The sequence below is a fragment of the Lampris incognitus genome, chromosome 9, assembly GCF_029633865.1.
Source record: "Lampris incognitus isolate fLamInc1 chromosome 9, fLamInc1.hap2, whole genome shotgun sequence".
Classification (NCBI taxonomy): domain Eukaryota; kingdom Metazoa; phylum Chordata; class Actinopteri; order Lampriformes; family Lampridae; genus Lampris; species Lampris incognitus.
The window spans coordinates 1,319,405-1,341,467 of record NC_079219.1 but is presented as its reverse complement, the minus strand read 5'-3'; the positions used below and the strand labels follow the sequence as shown (position 1 = coordinate 1,341,467).

Sequence of the window (22,063 nt, the reverse complement as noted above, 5' to 3'; positions counted from 1 at the left end):
GTCTTTATTTACATTATCTTACAACAGGAGCGTGGTACATTCACAGATACATGGACGTGGTAAGCAGCAGCTCTACTGTACAAACTACCGGTGTAAAGCACGCCAGCTTCTGCAGCGCAGGTCACCTGTGGCCATGGACGGGGAGACAGACAGGACTGAGCTGCAAATGACGAGCTCTGCTACACAACAAGATATACAGAACGAGGGGAAGAAGCTGAGTATCCTGACGAGTGAACAACACCAAGAGAACAAACTGACCTACTGGTCTCTCAAACAGCAGCTGCAGTATTACAAACATGTTAAATGCTAAACCCCAACTTATCCAAAACCTAATATACGGCGTTTTGGAGTAGAGCCATTACTTGATAGCGTTTCTCAAACGGACGTTAATAAGCTCCCAGAGTCGTCACCGCCGACTCACTTCATCATAAATGGTTGAAGCGGCAGATAAAACGCATGCAGAATCCATCACGGCCTCTTCAAGATGTATGACTGTGCAACAACATTCAAGATGCTGCTGTCATGGAAACCTTGTGACTCGAGTATGGGTGCAGGTCTTTATGGTCGACGTGCTGCAGGGTCAGGTCAGCCATCGTATCAGCCTGAGCCCCTCTGCCATCTTTTAAACACGTGACATCTTACTCCGAGCACACGGCTTGCTGACCAGGACCTTCTAGTCCTGATCAGTTGTGTTTTTTCTTTCACTGGGAAATTTACATTGTTCTCCATGACAGCAAGATAAAGTGAGCCGTATGTAGATGAACACGTGGGACGTGTGTGTGTGTGTGTGTGTGTGTACGTGTGACTTGTTGCGTCCTCAGAAAACCCCGCTGGGGTCACCTTCTTAACCACCGGCTCAGCAGCCCCGCTGGCTGCACAGTCTGGCTCTCAAGTCTGGCGTGGCGAGACAAATACCACTTTTGACCCGCAGGGGGCGACATATGTACGCAACACGCTGGGCAGCAGCACCCCACCTCCCCCTCCCGCTGTGGATGGTCCAAACTAGGTGGGGGTTCAGTTGTCAAACAAGAGCTTAATAAACACAGCTCCTCTTTGGATTTTCTTTCCTTTTTCTTTTTTTTTCTTTTTTCTTTTTGTTGCATACAAACATGATTGCGTTGCCCAGCTGAAAGAAGAAGTGTGTACGGGTGTCTGCTGGTAGGGGCCATTAAGGTGTTCTCCTGCGGGATGGGGATGGGGGTCGGCGGACAGGTGGCAGGTCGTAGTGGCCTGGGATGTGGCTGTTGACAGGGAGATCGTAGTGGTTCTGGGTGTCGGGCTCGGAGGCGTGTCCAAGAGAACTCTGACGCTCTGCAAAGACACAGACTCGTTAGACTAGTCAGTTGTATAGCCACTCCATGCTCCTGTAGTGTACTTTTAAAAGACACAGACTTGTTAGACTAGTCAGTTGTATAGCCACTCCATGCTCCTATAGTGTACTTTTAAAAGACACAGACTTGTCAGAAGTCAGTTGTATAGCCACTCCATGCTCCTGTAGTGTACTTTTAAAAGACACAGACTTGTTAGACTAGTCAGTTGTATAGCCACTCCATGCTCCTGTAGTGTACTTTTAAAAGACACAGACTTGTCAGAAGTCAGTTGTATAGCCACTCCATGCTCCTGTAGTGTACTTTTAAAAGACACAGACTTGTCAGAAGTCAGTTGTATAGCCACTCCATGCTCCTATAGTGTACTTTTAAAAGACACAGACTTGTCAGAAGTCAGTTGTATAGCCACTCCATGCTCCTGTAGTGTACTTTTAAAAGACACAGACTTGTCAGAAGTCAGTTGTATAGCCACTCCATGCTCCTGTAGTGTACTTTTAAAAGACACAGACTCGTTAGACTAGTCAGTTGTATAGCCACTCCATGCTCCTGTAGTGTACTTTTAAAAGACACAGACTTGTTAGACTAGTCAGTTGTATAGCCACTCCATGCTCCTATAGTGTACTTTTAAAAGACACAGACTTGTTAGACTAGTCAGTTCTATAGCCACTCCATGCTCCTGTAGTGTACTTTTAAAAGACACAGACTCGTTAGACTAGTCAGTTGTATAGCCACTCCATGCTCCTGTAGTGTACTTTTAAAAGACACAGACTTGTTAGACTAGTCAGTTGTATAGCCACTCCATGCTCCTGTAGTGTACTTTTAAAAGACACAGACTTGTTAGACTAGTCAGTTGTATAGCCACTCCATGCTCCTGTAGTGTACTTTTAAAAGACACAGACTTGTTAGACTAGTCAGTTGTAAAGCCACTCCATGCTCCTGTAGTGTACTTTTAAAAGACACAGACTTGTTAGACTAGTCAGTTGTATAGCCACTCCATGCTCCTGTAGTGTACTTTTAAAAGACACAGACTTGTCAGAAGTCAGTTGTATAGCCACTCCATGCTCCTATAGTGTACTTTTAAAAGACACAGACTTGTCAGAAGTCAGTTGTATAGCCACTCCATGCTCCTGTAGTGTACTTTTAAAAGACACAGACTTGTCAGAAGTCAGTTGTATAGCCACTCCATGCTCCTATAGTGTACTTTTAAAAGACAGACTTGTCAGAAGTCAGTTGTATAGCCACTCCATGTTCCTATAGTGTACTTTTAAAAGACACAGACTTGTTAGACTAGTCAGTTGTATAGCCACTCCATGCTCCTGTAGTGTACTTTTAAAAGACACAGACTTGTCAGAAGTCAGTTGTATAGCCACTCCATGCTCCTGTAGTGTACTTTTAAAAGACACAGACTCGTTAGACTAGTCAGTTGTATAGCCACTCCATGCTCCTGTAGTGTACTTTTAAAAGACACAGACTCGTTAGACTAGTCAGTTGTATAGCCACTCCATGCTCCTGTAGTGTACTTTTAAAAGACACAGACTCGTTAGACTAGTCAGTTGTATAGCCACTCCATGCTCCTGTAGTGTACTTTTAAAAGACACAGACTTGTCAGAAGTCAGTTGTATAGCCACTCCATGCTCCTATAGTGTACTTTTAAAAGACACAGACTCGTTAGACTAGTCAGTTGTATAGCCACTCCATGCTCCTGTAGTGTACTTTTAAAAGACACAGACTCGTTAGACTAGTCAGTTGTATAGCCACTCCATGCTCCTGTAGTGTACTTTTAAAAGACACAGACTCGTTAGACTAGTCAGTTGTATAGCCACTCCATGCTCCTGTAGTGTACTTTTAAAAGACACAGACTCGTTAGACTAGTCAGTTGTATAGCCACTCCATGCTCCTGTAGTGTACTTTTAAAAGACACAGACTCATTAGACTAGTCAGTTGTATAGCCACTCCATGCTCCTGTAGTGTACTTTTAAAAGACACAGACTCGTTAGACTAGTCAGTTGTATAGCCACTCCATGCTCCTGTAGTGTACTTTTAAAAGACACAGACTCGTTAGACTAGTCAGTTGTATAGCCACTCCATGCTCCTGTAGTGTACTTTTAAAAGACACAGACTTGTCAGAAGTCAGTTGTATAGCCACTCCATGCTCCTGTAGTGTACTTTTAAAAGACACAGACTTGTCAGAAGTCAGTTGTATAGCCACTCCATGCTCCTATAGTGTACTTTTAAAAGACACAGACTCGTTAGACTAGTCAGTTGTATAGCCACTCCATGCTCCTGTAGTGTACTTTTAAAAGACACAGACTCGTTAGACTAGTCAGTTGTATAGCCACTCCATGCTCCTGTAGTGTACTTTTAAAAGACACAGACTCGTTAGACTAGTCAGTTGTATAGCCACTCCATGCTCCTGTAGTGTACTTTTAAAAGACACAGACTCGTTAGACTAGTCAGTTGTATAGCCACTCCATGCTCCTGTAGTGTACTTTTAAAAGACACAGACTTGTCAGAAGTCAGTTGTATAGCCACTCCATGCTCCTATAGTGTACTTTTAAAAGACACAGACTCGTTAGTCAGTTGTATAGCCACTCCATGCTCCTGTAGTGTACTTTTAAAAGACACAGACTCGTTAGACTAGTCAGTTGTATAGCCACTCCATGCTCCTGTAGTGTACTTTTAAAAGACACAGACTTGTTAGACTAGTCAGTTGTATAGCCACTCCATGCTCCTGTAGTGTACTTTTAAAAGACACAGACTCGTTAGACTAGTCAGTTGTATAGCCACTCCATGCTCCTGTAGTGTACTTTTAAAAGACACAGACTCGTTAGACTAGTCAGTTGTATAGCCACTCCATGCTCCTATAGTGTACTTTTAAAAGACACAGGCTCGTTAGTCAGTTGTATAGCCACTCCATGCTCCTGTAGTGTACTTTTAAAAGACACAGACTCGTTAGACTAGTCAGTTGTATAGCTACTCCATGCTCCTATAGTGTACTTTTAAAAGACACAGACTCGTTAGACTAGTCAGTTGTATAGCCACTCCATGCTCCTGTAGTGTACTTTTAAAAGACACAGACTCGTTAGACTAGTCAGTTGTATAGCCACTCCATGCTCCTGTAGTGTACTTTTAAAAGACACAGACTCGTTAGACTAGTCAGTTGTATAGCCACTCCATGCTCCTGTAGTGTACTTTTAAAAGACACAGACTCGTTAGACTAGTCAGTTGTATAGCCACTCCATGCTCCTGTAGTGTACTCTTAAAAGACACAGACTCGTTAGAATAGTCAGTTGTATAGCCACTCCATGCTCCTATAGTGTACTTTTAAAAGACACAGACTCGTTAGTCAGTTGTATAGCCCCTCCATGCTCCTGTAGTGTACTTTTAAAAGACACAGACTCGTTAGACTAGTCAGTTGTATAGCCACTCCATGCTCCTATAGTGTACTTTTAAAAGACACAGACTCGTTAGACTAGTCAGTTGTATAGCCACTCCATGCTCCTGTAGTGTACTTTTAAAAGACACAGACTCGTTAGACTAGTCAGTTGTATAGCCACTCCATGCTCCTGTAGTGTACTTTTAAAAGACACAGACTCGTTAGACTGGTCAGTTGTATAGCCACTCCATGCTCCTGTAGTGTACTTTTAAAAGACACAGACTCGTTAGACTAGTCAGTTGTATAACCACTCCATGCTCCTGTAGTGTACTTTTAAAAGACACAGACTCGTTAGACTAGTCAGTTGTATAGCCACTCCATGCTCCTGTAGTGTACTTTTAAAAGACACAGACTCGTTAGACTAGTCAGTTGTATAGCCACTCCATGCTCCTGTAGTGTACTTTTAAAAGACACAGACTCGTTAGACTAGTCAGTTGTATAGCCACTCCATGCTCTTGTAGTGTACTTTTAAAAGACACAGACTCGTTAGACTAGTCAGTTGTATAGCCACTCCATGCTCCTATAGTGTACTTTTAAAAGACACAGACTCGTTAGACTAGTCAGTTGTATAGCCACTCCATGCTCCTGTAGTGTACTTTTAAAAGACACAGACTCGTTAGACTAGTCAGTTGTATAGCCACTCCATGCTCCTGTACTGTACTTTTAAAAGACACAGACTCGTTAGACTAGTCAGTTGTATAGCCACTCCATGCTCCTGTACTGTACTTTTCCTTTTTCCTGGCTACACCAGTACATTACACAGTTTTATCAATAAAAGCTGGTGTTGAGACAGTGCTGGCTACTTCTTACATTTGTTTTGTGTTTTCTCGTGCAGGTTTTCCCCATCCGCATCGATGGTGTCAGGGTAGGGAGTTTCGGACAGTGTATAAAATGTAACATGGTTGTAAAAGCCTGTTTACAGCTTTGTTTAGCTAAGACAGCCGGCTAATAAAAATACTCAGAGCTTGACAATACAGTATGTGAACACAGCTTCCTGCAGAACATGAAGCCTACGTAAGCCGTAGCTCACCCACTCCTTTCAGAGGTTGTGTACTTCTACTAGACAGAGGGCGCTCGCACATTAAAGGAAGGACGAACGCCACTTTATTCTCTCAATGTATAGTTGTACAATTACAAAGACACTTGTTTTCTGCATTCAACCCATTCTCATCGCTCAGCCTTTTTTTTTTACCCCGTTTTCTCCCCAAATGTATCCAGCCCTGTGATGGACTGGCGGTCTGTCCAGGGTGTCTACCCGCCTGCTGCCCAATGGCTGCTGGGATAGGCTCCAGCATCCCCGCAACCGTGACAGCAGGATAGGTGGTTTGGATAATGGATGATGGATGTATCCGGCCAATTACCCCACTCTTCCAAGCCGATCCAGGAGGACTGCAGATTACCACATGCCTCCTCCCATACATGAGGAGTCACCAGCTGCTTCTTTTCACCTGACAGTGAGGAGTTTCACCAGGGGGATGTAGCGCGTGGGAGGATCATGCTATTCCCCCCAGTTCCCCCTCCTCCTGAACAGGTGCCCTGACCAACCAGAGGAGGCGCTAGTACAGCGACTAGGACACAAACCCACATCCGGCTTCCCACCCGCAGACACAATCGTGTCTGTAGGAACGCCCAACCAAGCCGGAGGTAACACGGGGATTCAATCCGGTGATCCCCGTGTTGGTAGGCAATGGAATAGACCGCCACGCCACCTGGATGCCCTCATCACTCATCTGAGTGACCTCAGAGGTCAGTCAGTCATGAAACAATGAAACGTTTCTCTTGTGCCCAGATGAACTGACTCAAATTTCAGTGATGACGGGTTGCTTGTTTTGAAGACAGGTTGTGCCAGGGGATCCGCCCATTACCCACATTTACATAATTAATCTTTGAAAGAATAAAAGAAAGGCCAAATGGCGTTGAACTCCTAGCGATAAATGGCGCAAATACTTGGGAGAGATGAAAATGTCTGCTGTCAAAACTGGAAATATCTGTGAGACATAGTGGATTACCGCTACCCACTGGAATGGAGTGTGGACTGGGAATTGCGCATGCATAGGACGCCAGACCGACTCGGACCCTCAACTGTAGTATGAATGGAATCGCGTGCACGTCCGCATGACCGGTTCAAGTCCACAGCCGTCTCTGAACACTGAAATATGTGCGAGCCTTTACTTTGCGTTCAGATTATCTGCTGTTAAACTAGCAAAAGTGGATTTGGACATGACCTAAATGCCCTTGAGCCATGCGCTTTAGACTGTGCGCTCAGATCGTCAGAGTTCATGATCTTTTTTTTTTTTAAATTTATTTCTGATTTTTTCCCTTTTTTCTCCCAATTTAGTGGCCAATTGATCCCTATTTTAATTCAAACACCCACCCTCGTATTGCATGCGTTCGCCAACTGCATCTCTCCGGCCGGCAGTCTCGAAGGAAAGCGCCTCCCCACTTTCGTGACAAGGCGAATCCAAGCCGAACCACTGTTTTTCCGACACACACAGAGACGCATTCACATGACGAACACAAGCCGACTCCGCCCCCCTCCCGAAGACAGCGTTGCCAATGATTGCTGCTTCATCGAGTCCGGCCATAGTCGGATCTGACGAGACCGGGGCGCGAACCCCAGTCCCCAGTGGGCAACTGCATCGACACCAAGCCGATGCTTAGACCGCTACGCCACCGCGGACCAGAGTTCATGATCTTTTGTCTTTAATCCAACACCAGCACCAGCACCTGTCTCCACAACAGCATACACCGTCTACTGTCTGCAACTTTATAGGAGCAGAGGGGTTTAAACGCCTTGCTCAATGGCACTTCCTTAGTAATTGTTGTGGCAAGTGAAGTCAAAAGTCAATGTACTCCCCAACCCTCCAGGCCTCCGCCTACAACAGTAATCCATCCTTCTCTGAGTGGTACGGTTTCATCACTCCCTGTGCTGTTTTGTCTGAATGGAATGTGGAACTGTGGCATCATCCTGGTCTTGTTCCTGGCTTCCTTATAAACAAGATCTTTGATAATAATAATATAATTTATTTATATAGCACTTTGATGTTAACTAACAAAATAAGGTTAAGTCAGGTGAAATAAATAACGAAAAGTAATACAGTGAAAGAGTGGCTTCATACTCCCCCCTGGTTTCCTCTCTCTCGTTCTCTTCCTCTTCCTTCAACATGAACCTCCTTCACTTCCACGTGAACACAGCTGTTCGTCCATTAAGACCCACGTGGAGGAAGCCTGTCTCTGAGATGTCAAGAAGACCCACGAGCACAAGTCCCATTTCTAGTTCACCTTCTTCGTTGCAATGAAGGTACTATTGAACTACAAGGTTTGTATTGTGTTTGCACTTTACACTGACTTCTGAGTACGTGCTCAAGGGTATTACGGCAGTCACACCACATGAACATATCATGCATGGTACTGGCTCCCAGCACAGCAAGGTGAGCCACGATCTGGGGATTTACCAGCACAGACTGAACATGATGCTGACCGATCAGATTGCTTGGCTAACACAGCTCTTCGGATCAAGACCATTCTAGTACAGTGGTTCTCAATCAGGTCCTCAGGTACCATCTGTACTGGTGGGTTTCTAGTCTAGTCTGTAATGAACTAGCCAGGTAGTTCATTACATTCCCCTGTTGTTCAAAGTGTGAAACCTCCCTCGACTGGAGGTGGGAATAACTGGAACAACTACATGACCTGCACCACACTTCCAGCAGGCTGCATGCTGCCTCCCAGTGGCAGTGGAACAACCAAACAAAAACACACAACTTGCTCATAAATGGTCAGACATGCCTGAAACTTTTCTTACAGGCTCTCAGTATTACAAGTTACCCAGCCATGCATGTAGTTACATTACATTTTTTATTTTTTCAAAGTTCTTCTGTTGGCGTGGCTCTGTGGCTGTGACCTTTGCTCTCCTGCAGTGATGTTGTGCCATTGACTGGGCGCTTACATCACCATGAATCCCTTTTTGGCTATACTAAAAAACCAACCTACAGGATATACAGGTATATGGTGGTGCTGCTCTGTATCTGTCCTCACCCCTGCGTAAGGTGGCGTAGTGGAACGGCGGTGGACTGATCTCCGTGTAGGCTCTTTCTCTGGGCATGGCCGACTTCATCTCCATGTAGCTGCTCTCCGGCGGACACAAGGGTAGGCCCGGCAGGTCTTTGATGGTGGCGTACGGGTTCTCGCTGTTCAGGGAGCTGCTGCTTTGTGCCACAGTGTCCTTCAGCTCTGTACCAGACCAGATGTAAAGACTCAGAGGTTTAAGCACACTTCACAAACTGGAAATCACACATTTTTCTATCCGCTCATCCGCGGTACCGCAGCCCTCAGCTGTGTTATGTTTAACATTCCCCCTGTGCTTCTAGTTTTATTTATGCCCTATTTTTTCTTGCCATTTCCTAGATTTACTGCTGCAGTGGCCGGACTACCCCGTGGCCATCTTTGAAGTTCTATGTGATCTAGTCAGACTTGATAGAAAGTTGGAAGACTGGGGCAGACCACATCAGCTCTGTACATGACAGAGTGCCGAGCAAGAAAGGTCGAGTACAACTCCAAAAAAGGACCCATTAGTTTAATATTCAGCAGAAATAGACATTTGCTGAATGTTTTTGCTGGCTCAGTGTTCATTTGTCTTATTTGACACACAATAAAGTGTCAGCGGTTCGAGGGTCTGAAGACACTGTTGGACTGTGGACTGACTGAGTCCCCCGAGAGGACAATAAATGGATAATCAACCCTATATTCCTAAATTACACATATATTTTATTCATAATGCATGTCTCGTTCATTATTCATGTTAAATGTGTAAGAAAACAGGAAAAGAGATTTTAATACATAGCAGTACAGGCCTGTTTCGTGCGTCTCGCACTCATCAGCTGCTGATGCAAGTGCGAGTGCGAGACGCACGAAACAGGCCTGTACTGCTATGTATTAAAATCTCTTTTCCTGTATCCGTGTTGATATTCCGCTCCTCATTAGTTGAGCACTCACAACACCATTGACGGTTTCAGAAAAAAAACGCTATATATATATATATATATATATATATATATATATATATATATATATATATATACACACACACGTAATCCAGTGAGTCAAGTAAATTGTTTCTGAGACAGTTCACTGGATTATTTTGCTCCTTATTTGTTGAGCACTTTCCCTACCGTTGAGTGTTTCTTTTAACAGAGTTGTATATATATATATACATATATATGTGTGTGTGTGTGTGTGGGTGTGTGTGTGTGGGTGTGTCATTTTAGAACAATCTTTCCAAGTAATCACTACTGAAAACACAGACTTTGCAGAAGCTATCTCTACAAGCTAGCTGGCATTTCTACAATAACGGTAATATCACACCAGTGGTGGATATGGTGTGATAACTGTGAAAATAGTCATTAAACAACACACAATATGTCCCTGACCTGCAGGCAAGAAAAGAAGTGGATTTTCTCATGAAACCTACGCACAATATTTGCTAAATTTTCTAAGCACTATAAATATATTTACGTTTTGAAGATTATTCACTTTAACAATATGAAGATTTCTCACTTTTGCAAAATACTGCTGCAAGAAACTGCTGTGCATGAGTTGCAGTATGTTGTTAATGTGGTCATACATCAAATATATCACTAACATTTATGTAAGCGCAGCTACTGTGTTATTTTACAGCAGACTGTCAGTGTAATTCTGTGACTCTCATATTCTAAAATGTTCAACATCAAATATGGTTATGAGAAAAGAGGGTGAAACTACCTTTGTTGTAATATTTCCCCAGGCTGGCACTGTAGCTGTAACTGCGATCAATTCCAAAGGCTCCTGTAAACAGTAAAAGACAGAACTGCCGTCTTCATTTTCATTTATGGCTAAGTCATAAAAAGCAGATAGCCTGGCTCACAGAAAGGCAGAATCAGTACCAGGTGATGGTCTATGAATGCTGCCCGTGTTCCTTTGGTTTCTATTTATAATGTCCTCAATGTTTTTACTTATTTCTTTTACTGTCTCTCATTAACTGCCTTTTATTTCAATTTTCAGGGGAATTTTCCATCCCATGATAATGAGATTAACAACATATACATTTCTGAATGTGTAACACATTTTATGAATGTGCCACTTCTTTGTTGTATACGAGCTTTCTGGGGCCACAGTTAGTTTGTAATATCTGTTTCAAGGTGCCGAGACTGACTGCATGTAGTTCTGTCACACTACAATAGAAATTTAGAGCTTATTTTGTCGCTGCAAGTCACTGTAGCTCAGCCGTGAGCAAATGTGACCCTGAAAGCCATACGTACAACAGTTTTCATGCAACCCAAACACCAACATCAGCTGAGATCAGTAGTAAGTTCTCCCTTGTTTCTGAGATCAGTAATAAGTTTTCTCTGGTTTCTGAGATCAGTAATAAGTTATCTCTGGTTCCTGAGATCAGTATTAAGTTATCTCTGGTTTGGGAGATCAGATGAGGTGCACCATTGATTGAAGTGGAACCCTGAATCCTTTTTTCCTTCAGCAGCCTATGGTTGCCCACCAGTGCTTTACATAAGTGTCAGTTAATCACAAAAAGTGTAGTTAGACAGAACATGAGACAGTTGCATGGACAGACCTGGCTCTTTACGCGGCTCATGGTGTTTCCAGTCTGCAGGCAGGGTGGCATTGCTTTCGACCCCGAAAAGGCCCCGTCTCTCCCTCTCCATGTTCTTTACACTGCAGAACAGCTGGTTGTTGGTGTTCTGTTTGATGGACACAACCAACAGCCAATCAGAATTTACTACCAGTGTGACCATGAAATGTAACAGCAATTACTAAAGACTGCAACATTTTGGACACTTTTGTGCAACGTTGCAAAGGGAGATGTTTCAGGATAGTTTACAATGATTAAGTCAAATCAAAATTATTTATATAGCCCTAAATCCCAGTTTAGTGCAGTACAGATTCCAATCACAATTATATGGCAACTTCTTGACTAAGCAAATTCTCTTGTATTTTTTTTCCTATGTCTCACTTAAATTTCTCTTGTTAGGTAGGCTGTCTTTCCATGATGCCCCACGGTTTGCCTGGTACGTAGTCTACCCTACAATAAGTAGCAGGACATTGTTGAAGACTTGCCTTGATGGTGCGGTCATGGTTGTTGGGAAGGTGTGGGAGCGGAGGTCTGTTCTGTGACAGTGTGTGGTAGCTGGGGTTGCAGTAGTAGTGGTGGTAACTGTGAGGAACATCTGAAAAAAAACAGAGCAGAAGAAATCACATAATCTACAACCACACCTTCAAATCATGATACCAAACAGTCAATATTCATTCCTATCAAACACCGAGTACATAAAGACAGCACTGAAATGTAGCCAAAGCAAAATATCAAACCCAAAATAACAACTACAACCACATCCGACTTCATTGGCCCGTTCTCTTTTTTTTTTTTTCTGCCCTTTTTCTCCCCAATTGTACTTGGCCTATTACCCCAGTCTTCCGAGCCGTCCCGGTCACTGCTCCACCCCCTCTGCTGATCCGGGGAGGGCTGCAGACTACCACATGCCTCCTCACCATACATGTGGAGTTGCCAGCCACCTCTTTTCACCTAACAGTGGGGAATTTCACCAGGGGGACGTAGCGCGTGGGAGAATTACGCTATTCCCCCTCCCCCCCTGAACAGGTGCCCCGACCGAGCAGAGGAGGCCCTAGTGCAGTGACCAGGACACATACCCACATCCAACTTCCCACCTGCACACACAGCCAACTGTGTCTGTTGGGACGCCCGACCAAGCCGGAGGTAACACAGGGATTTGAACTGGCGATCCCTGTGTTGGTAGGTAACGGAAAAGACTGCTATTCCAACTGGAGACCCTCATTGGCCCATTCTGATATCTACTACTACTACTACTACTACTACTACTACTATTACTTCTGGCTGCTCCCATTAGGGGGCGCCACAGCGGATCTTCCGTTGCCATGTCTTCCTGTCCTCTGCATCTTCTTCTGTCACACCAGCCACCTGCATGTCTTCCCTCACCACATCCATAAACCTCCTCTTTGGTCTTCCTCTTCTCCTCTTCCCTGGCAGCTCCATATTCAGCATCCTTCTCCCAATATACCCAGCATCTCTCCTCCACACATGTCCAAACCATCTCAATCTTGCCTCTCTTGCTTTGTTTCCAAACAGTCCAACCTGAGCTGTCCCTCTAATATACTCATTCCTAATCCTGTCCTTCTTCATCACTCCCAGTGAAAACCTTATCATCTTCAACTCTGCCACCTCCAGCTCCACCTCCTGTCTTTTCATCAGTGCCACTGTCTCCAAACCATACAACATAGCTGGTCTCACAACCATCTTGTAAACCTTCCCTTCTTTCTTTTTTTTCCTTTATAAATGTATTTCTAGTTTTTCCCCTTATTCCACCCGATTAACCCAGTGGCATATGGCCGGAACTCTTGTCGAATAACCTGGCTCACGTTTCCACAGGAAGGAGATAGTCGTAACACCAGCTTCCTTCAAACTCGTGTCGGCTGCTCTCACTATTTTACACGCTGCAGCCTCACATGGACTGCATCACCTTCAGGCCGCGAAGGAGGCGTAGGGAGAATGCTTTCAATTGCTTGGCTGCAGGCGCCTGGGTGGGCCAGAGGGGTCGCTGGAGAACGACGAGTCCCGAACACTACACCGATCTACACCCACTATCCCTCGGGTAAGGGTGGCCTAATGAATGCCTTACCCCGTGGATGCTCTGGCCGTGACCGGTTACGGTGAGTCTGGGATACGAACCTCCCAGCCACATGACGAGCGGGTTGCAAGAACGGCGGTTTATTCCGCTCGGCCACCAGAGCGGCCCGTAAACCTTCCCTTTAACTCTTGCTGGTACCCTTCTGTCACACATCACTCCTGACACTCTTCTCCATCCACTCCACCCTGCCTGCACTCTCTTCTTCACCTCTCTACTGCACTCCCCGTTACTTTGGACAGTTGACCCCAAGTATTTAAACTCATACACCTTCATCACCTCTACTCCTTGCATCCTCACCATTCCAATGTCCTCCCTCTCATTCACACATAGGTATTCTGTCTTGCTCCTACTGACTTTCATTCCTCTTCTCTCCAGTGCATACCTCCACCTCTCCAGGCTCTCCTCAACCTTCACCCTACTCTCACTACAGATCACAATGTCATCCGCAAACATCATCGTCCATGGAGACTCCTGCCTGATCTCGTCTGTCAACCTGTCCATCACCATTGCAAACAAGAAAGGGCTCAGAGCCGATCCTTGATGTAATCCCACCTCCACCTTGAACCCATCTGTCATTCCAACCACACACCTCACCACTGTCACACTTCCCTCATACATATCCTGCACCACTCCTACATACTTCTCTGCAACTCCTGACTTCCTCATACAATACTACACCTCCTCTCTCGGCACCCTGTCGTATGCTTTCTCTAAATCTACAAAGACACAATGTACCTCCTTCTGGCCTTCTCTATACTTCTCCATCAACATTCTCAAAGCAAACATCACATCTGTGGTGCTCTTTCATGGCATGAAACCATACTGCTGCTGCTGATCATCACCTCTCCTCTTAACCTAGCTCTGATATGATTCTGATATGCTATTCTGTATATCCCCATTGGAAAACTAGTAATGAGCAAATGTTTCATATGCTCAATAGTCAAGAAAAGCTTTGCATGCTAATATTGCTTTGCAATCATGGTTAATTAAGCATCTTAATATTTAATGTATATTTTCCATTACAATTTTACTTGAGCCAGATGTAGCCCATTGGGACAATGACACGCTCTTGCATTCCATCAGTGCCCAGCTATACTAGTGTGTGTTTCACTAAACTGACAGGAGAGGGTGTTACTAAACAAAAGTTTTAATATTTGACAGAAAAGACTGAGCACATTTGGCGACCGCCTCTAATCGGAGAAAACATCACAACATCATTAGTTTGAAGTTTAAGTTTAGTAAAAGATCAACAAATAGTTCTCCACGTCCCACCCAGTGGACAGATCAATGTCCCAGTCATACACACCTGGGACGGCGTATTCAGAGTTGACGGAGCGTGTTGTGGAGAAGGAGACAGTGGGTGTGTTGCTCTGTTTGTCCTTCTGCCTCCGCCGGTAAAGCAGCAGGAGGGTTAGCAGCAAAACCACCAGGATAACAAGGACCACAATGCCCGCTATGGCCCCCCATGACTCCCTCTCACCGGGAGGAAGTGGTACCATCACACTGCTTGACGGCTCTATGGAGAACAATGGAAGAAAGTACAGTTAGACATAGTTAGCATGAAGTTATATGCTTTCATTGTTCACCATTTGAATCAGAAACTTTAGTCTATCGCACAGGGGGGACAGAAAATTCCCTTCAACATGGGCTGTCACTCATTCACAAATCAAGATCAGTCAATCAATTTGCATTTTATACAGTGCTTTTCTAGCTGCAACAGCCACTCAAAGCACTTTACAATTAATTAATTCACACACACACACACACCATCATCAACATCATCAGACACAGACACACACACCGATGGCATCACTGCAACCAGCATACACACATAAAACAGCAATATACAGAATAAACAGAATCACAGCATAAAACACAAAACATGAATGTGAGGATGGATAAACAGCCTGCCGCCCAGTGACTGCTGGGAGAGGCTCCAGCATCCCCACGACCCTGAGAGCAGGATAAGCCAGCATTTTGGGAGTTAAAAGGGCATACAACTGGTAGACATGTGTCTGCTATGCAGAATATTTCACACTTTTAAAGCATTTCAATTGTGTTTAAAGGAATGTTATGTAGAAAAGAAAAACTGACACAAGATGTTTACCCTGTGATAAAACCAAGACACTGGTTGTGCAATAGTGGACTCAACTCAGCACGAGCTCTCCTCATACTCCCCCCTCCCCAAACACACACTCCATCAACTCTGAAGGCTTCTGCTGGATCGTCACAAAACCCCAGCTCTGCTGGTTTGGCTTACCTTGTTTGCAGTAATCTCCCTCCGTCTCACACACACAGTCTCCGCTATATCGGTCACAGCTGAAGTTTGGTGGACAGGAGCATGTCTGGGCACAGTATGCACCGAACCGGCCTGCGCTGCAAGCTGCAGAACAACAAGGTGTACCGTGCTCCAGGTCAAACACAAGGTCAAATGAGAGTGGTGCTTCTGAGAGGCAGTAAATCCTTATTACATGCATGTACTAAGGATTTACTGCCTGTACACAGATGATGACATATCTTTCTTGTACTTACTAGATACCAGAGTCATGTCAACGAAGTATCTTTCATGTACTTATTAGACACCAGACTCATGTAAACAAAGTATCTTTCATGTACTTATTAGATACCAGATTCATGTACACGATATATCTTTCATGTACTTATTAGATACCAGAGCCATGTAAACGATATATCTTTCATGTACTTATTAGATACCAGATTCATGTAAACGATATACCTTTCTTGTACTTATTAGATACCAGAGTCATGTAAATGATATCTTTTTCATGTACTTATTAGATACCAGATTCATGTAAACGATATATCTTTCATGTACTTATTAGATACCAGATTCATGTAAACGATATACCTTTCATGTACTTATTAGATACCAGAGTCATGTAAATGATATCTTTTTCATGTACTTATTAGATACCAGATTCATGTAAACGATATATCTTTCATGTACTTATTAGACACCAGATTCATGTAAACGATATACCTTTCATGTACTTATTAGATACCAGAGTCATGTAAATGATATCTTTTTCATGTACTTATTAGATACCAGATTCATGTAAACGATATATCTTTCATGTACTTATTAGTTACCAGAGTCATGTAAACGATATATCTGTCGTGTTCTTATTAGACACCAGACTCATGTAAACGATATATCTTTCATGTACTTATTAGATACCAGAGTCATGTAAACGATATACCTTTCATGTACTTATTAGATACCAGAGTCATGTAAACGATATATCTTTCATGTACTTATTAGACACCAGAGTCGTGTAAACGATATATCTTTCATGTACTTATTAGATACCAGAGTCGTGTAAACGATATATCTTTCATGTACTTATTGGACACCAGAGTCGTGTAAACGATATATCTTTCATGTACTTATTAGATACCAGAGTCATGTAAACGATATGTCACCAGAGTCATGTAAACAATATATCTTTCATTTACTTATTAGACACCAGATTCGTGTAAACGATATATCTTTCGTGTACTTATTAGACACCAGAGTCGTGTAAACAATATATCTTTCATGTACTTATTAGACACCAGATTCGTGTAAACGATATATCTTTCATGTACTTATTAGACACCAGTCATGTAAACGATATATCTTTCATGTACTTATTAGACACCAGATTCGTGTAAACGATATATCTTTCATGTACTTATTGGACACCAGAGTCATGTAAACGATATATCTTTCATGTACTTATTAGACACCAGATTCGTGTAAACGATATATCTTTCATGTACTTATTAGATACCAGATTCATGTAAACGATATATCTTTCACGTACTTATTAGACACCAGAGTCGTGTAAACGATATATCTTTCATGTACTTATTAGATACCAGAGTCATGTAAACGGTATATCTTTCTTGTATTTATTAGACACCAGAGTCATGTAAACTATATATATTTCATGTACTTATTAGACACCAGAGCCATGTAAACGATATATCTGTCATGTACTTATTAGACACCAGAGTCGTGTAAACGATATATCTTTCATGTACTTATTAGACACCAGATTCATGTAAACGATATATCTTTCATGCACTTATTAGACACCAGATTCATTTAAACAACATACGTATCTTTCATGTACTTCTTGGATACCAGATTCATGTAAACGATATATCTTTCATGTACTTATTAGACACCAGGTTCGTGTAAACGACATATTTTCATGTACTTATTAGACACCAGATTCATGTAAACGGTATATCTTTCTTGTACCTATTAGACACCAGAGTCATGTAAACGATATATCTTTCATGTACTTATTAGATACCAGATTCATGTAAACGATATATCTTTCATGTACTTATTAGACACCAGAGTCGTGTAAACGATATATCTTTCATGTACTTATTAGACACCAGATTCATGTAAACGATATATCTTTCATGCACTTATTAGACACCGGATTCATTTAAACAACATACGTATCTTTCATGTACTTATTGGATACCAGATTCATGTAAACGATATATCTTTCATGTACTTATTAGACACCAGGTTCGTGTAAACGACATATTTTCATGTACTTATTAGACATCAGATTCATGTAAACTATATATCTTTCATGTACTTATTAGATACCAGAGTCATGTAAACGATATACCTTTCATGTACTTATTAGACACCAGAGTCATGTAAACGATATATCATTCATGTACTTATTAGACACCAGAGCCATGTAAACGATATATCTGTCATGTACTTATTAGACACCAGAGTCGTGTAAACGATATATCTTTCATGTACTTATTAGACACCAGGTTCGTGTAAACGATATATCTTTCATGTACTTATTAGACACCAGATTCATGTAAACCATATATCTTTCATGTACTTATTAGATACCAGAGTCATGTAAACGATATATCTTTCATGTACTTATTAGATACCAGAGTCGTGTAAACGATATACCTTTCATGTACTTATTAGACACCAGAGTCATGTAAAAGATATATCATTCATGTACTTATTAGACACCGGATTCGTGTAAACGATATATCTTTCTTGTGCTTATTAGACACCAGAGTCATGTAAACGATATATCTTTCATGTACTTATTAGATACCAGAGTCATGTAAACGATATATCTTTCATGTACTTATTAGACACCAGATTCGTGTAAACGATATATCTTTCATGTACTTATTAGACACCAGAGTCGTGTAAACGATATATCTTTCATGTACTTATTAGATACCAGATTCATGTAAACGATATATCTTTCTTGTGCTTATTAGACACCAGATTCGTGTAAACGATATATATTTCATGTACTTATTAGACACCAGAGCCATGTAAACGATATATCTGTCATGTACTTATTAGACACCAGAGTCGTGTAAACGATATATCTTTCATGTACTTATTAGACACCAGATTCATGTAAACGATATATCTTTCATGCACTTATTAGACACCAGATTCATTTAAACAACATACGTATCTTTCATGTACTTATTGGATACCAGATTCATGTAAACGATATATCTTTCATGTACTTATTAGACACCAGGTTTGTGTAAACGATATATCTTTCATGTACTTATTAGACACCAGATTCATGTAAACGATATATCTTTCATGTACTTATTAGATACCAGAGTCATGTAAACGATATATCTTTCATGTACTTATTAGACACCAGAGCCATGTAAACGATATATCTTTCATGTACTTATTAGATACTAGATTCAGTCAGCAGTCAGCAGTCCTTTTTTGCTCTTTTTAATGCCCGGGTTTTTTTAGGAGAAAACTGTTTCACAGTGCTTAAGTTGGATAAGAATTGAGACTTTAACACTACCTACTGCTTTAACCATCATGCATTTCTACTCTCCTTTACTCCAAGTCCACAACCAAATTTGCTATTGAAAAATAAGGCAGAATTCAGTTTTTCTGTTTTTCTCTTTTTAAGCTTCTCTCTGCCGATCTTTTCTTCCAATACTCATGATGTCATCAGACACACTCATTTACATACAGCCAATCAGATCAAATCATCAAAATTTGAAACCCCACCAATGCTTGCTTATACCTGTCACTCAAAAGTCAGCTCATGAATATTAATGAGGACTAGACTACTCCCTCACAGTTCTCTAGACACTGGGAACAAACAAGGATAAAGTAATAAAAGAAATCCCCTCAATATTAGTCATTTTACTAGCAAGGACCACAGCACAGCGAGTGAGCTTACAGTTTAATGAGGAGAGGAAGTACTGGATGATGGGGAGAAATGATGGAAGTGAGGGTTAGGATGGATGTGGAGGTTGTCTGATTAGGCTGGTATGGGACATTTTGACATGCGATGGCTAGGAAGAAGGAGACTCAGGGTGGGTGTTCTGTCTCAGGTGATGGTTTTCCCAAGCTGACTAAAAAAATTGGATTAGATGGAGCTGAGGTATAGTAAGCATGAGCTTGACGGAAGTTATTGAGATTATTGCGGATGTAAGAATGATATATACCTGAGATGACTGGCGATTGAGAACTTGAATTTTTTTATCTGAGATGCTCAGTCTGTCTGCTGTGCGGAAGGAATGGATAGAATAGTGTTCTGGAGATATAAATAATTATTTGGAAATGCTTGTTAAATCAGAATCTGGTGGCCATTTTCCCGGTTTCAGTAAGAAAGAGTGGGTCTTGAGATGAGGCGTTTGCAACATACTTGGAAGGGACATATTTCTAGAGCAGCTCGTATGGGCTGAAGTAGGAGTCTAGATGGAAGATGTAGATGGGAAGAATCACTGTCGAGTAGATTGTCACATGAATCGGATGGATTGATTTGCAGTTGGGGATCATGGTGAGTTTGTTTTTGTTTTATTTTCTGGGGTAGCGTTAGTCTGTTTGAATCGATGCAGTTGAGTGCCGGCACAAAGCATGGTCTGCCATCAAGAGAACGGAGACAGTGCTGGATCGGTTGACCATGTACAAGTAGGCTTGCCAGGTGAGTAGAGGACTGGTTGAGGCGCGGCCCTGCTCTCGAACCTTATTTAACAAGTTAACTTCATTTTGAAATAAAGAGCAGCTGCTCAACATTTTATTGTGCCGTGTACAAGGCTCTTAGACATGAAAAGGTAAGTCTGTTTAATCTGAATACTGATTTTGGTCCGACTTTAACATACACTGGTCATAGTATTACGAAAGCCAAAATGTCCTTTGTGCCTGTTAATCATTAAGATTACTGGTGTACTCGTGGTGTCAAGGGCTGTCATACCCATACGTACCTCAAAGAAAAACTCTGGTGTGATTTCCCTATATAAACCTTTCAGACTCACGTATGGAGCAGTCAGATGCCATCCAGCCAGGAAGACATTCACAGTGGCCATCCCGATGGTTGCATGTTGAGTTGTTGGCACAGCTGACACACACCTCAGAACACTGTCTGCCATAGTAGCCGGCTGGACAAACTGGAGATCACACAGGTCCAAAAGTTAAGATGCACAGCAAACCCGCACTAGCATGTCGAGTAAACCATCCATTACTACAGAAAAACAAGACTAGGTTAAAACCTCATATGGACTGTGACTACATTTATTAAACAGCTGTTTTTGCACAACTGTTTAAAAAGCAGCTGTTTTGACATATGGTTCTGTAAACAGCTGATAATGTAATAGGAACCTGTTTGTGCTGATCAATTCTGAAAGAGCAACGGACAATAGAGGAACTCCAACTCAACTGTCAGACCAATGGTGACACTCCATCACTCACTCAGTCACGGACAACCGCATATGTAGGGCTGGCCCCGCTGTTGTGGTTCAGCCACAAATTGAATATAAACTATCACTGACATACTATAACACACACACACACACGTGCAAATCCCTTTTTATTGTTTCAAGGTCTATTTAGATCAGCGGTGGCTAACCATGTGCCATGGAGACCATGTATATGCAGGTCTTCATTCCAACCCGATGCCACACCAGGTGGTTTCACTGATACATTCTTCCTCTATGGTTGAGGGGTTGCTAATCAGTGAAATCACCTGGTGTGGAGTCGGGTTGGAATGAAGACCTGCATACACATGGCTGTCCATGGCATATGGTTAGCCACCCCTGATTTAGATCATGCATGGCGGTGAATTTTTTAACATGTGAATATGCACGGCCGATGGTGTGAGCGCTGACCTTTATCACAGTGAGATCCGGTGTATCCTGGAGGACAGTCACATTCACCTGTGACATAATGGCAGCGATAGGACTGGCCACAGGAAGGGCATGACATACTGCACTGGTAACCATACATACCAGCTCCGCATTCTGAGAAAGGGAGAGAGAGACAGCGAGAGAGAGCGAGAGAGAGACAGGGAGAGAGACAGAGACAGACACAGAGTGCGAGAGAGAAAGAGAAGAGACAGCGAGAGAAAGAGACAGACAGAGAAACAGAGAGAAAGAGAGAGCGCGAGAGACAGTGAGAGACAGTGAGAGAGAGAGAGAGAGAGAGAGAGAGACAGATAGACAGAGAGAGAGAGAGAGAGACAGAGAGCAAGAGAAAGAGACAGAGACAGAGAGAGAGCTGAGATGAGGCCAACACTGTCAGTATTATA

The 22,063-nt window shown here is 42.6% G+C and overlaps 1 protein-coding gene across 2 annotated transcripts in view; it reads right to left on the bottom strand.

The window, feature by feature from the left end:
* The window catches only part of pear1 (platelet endothelial aggregation receptor 1), a 142,028-nt gene continuing 119,965 nt past the window's right edge, over nt 1-22,063 (bottom strand). For both annotated transcript variants that reach the window (XM_056286382.1, XM_056286383.1), the window contains exons 15-23: nt 21,645-21,776; nt 20,796-20,927; nt 15,736-15,858; nt 14,782-14,991; nt 11,869-11,978; nt 11,366-11,492; nt 10,522-10,584; nt 8,800-8,994; nt 1-1,311 (exon numbers count right to left, since the gene is read on the bottom strand). In XM_056286382.1, the coding sequence (XP_056142357.1) occupies nt 1,169-1,311; nt 8,800-8,994; nt 10,522-10,584; nt 11,366-11,492; nt 11,869-11,978; nt 14,782-14,991; nt 15,736-15,858; nt 20,796-20,927; nt 21,645-21,776 (1,235 nt within the window). In that variant the 3' untranslated portion in view covers nt 1-1,168. The remainder of the gene's footprint in view (nt 1,312-8,799; nt 8,995-10,521; nt 10,585-11,365; nt 11,493-11,868; nt 11,979-14,781; nt 14,992-15,735; nt 15,859-20,795; nt 20,928-21,644; nt 21,777-22,063) is intronic.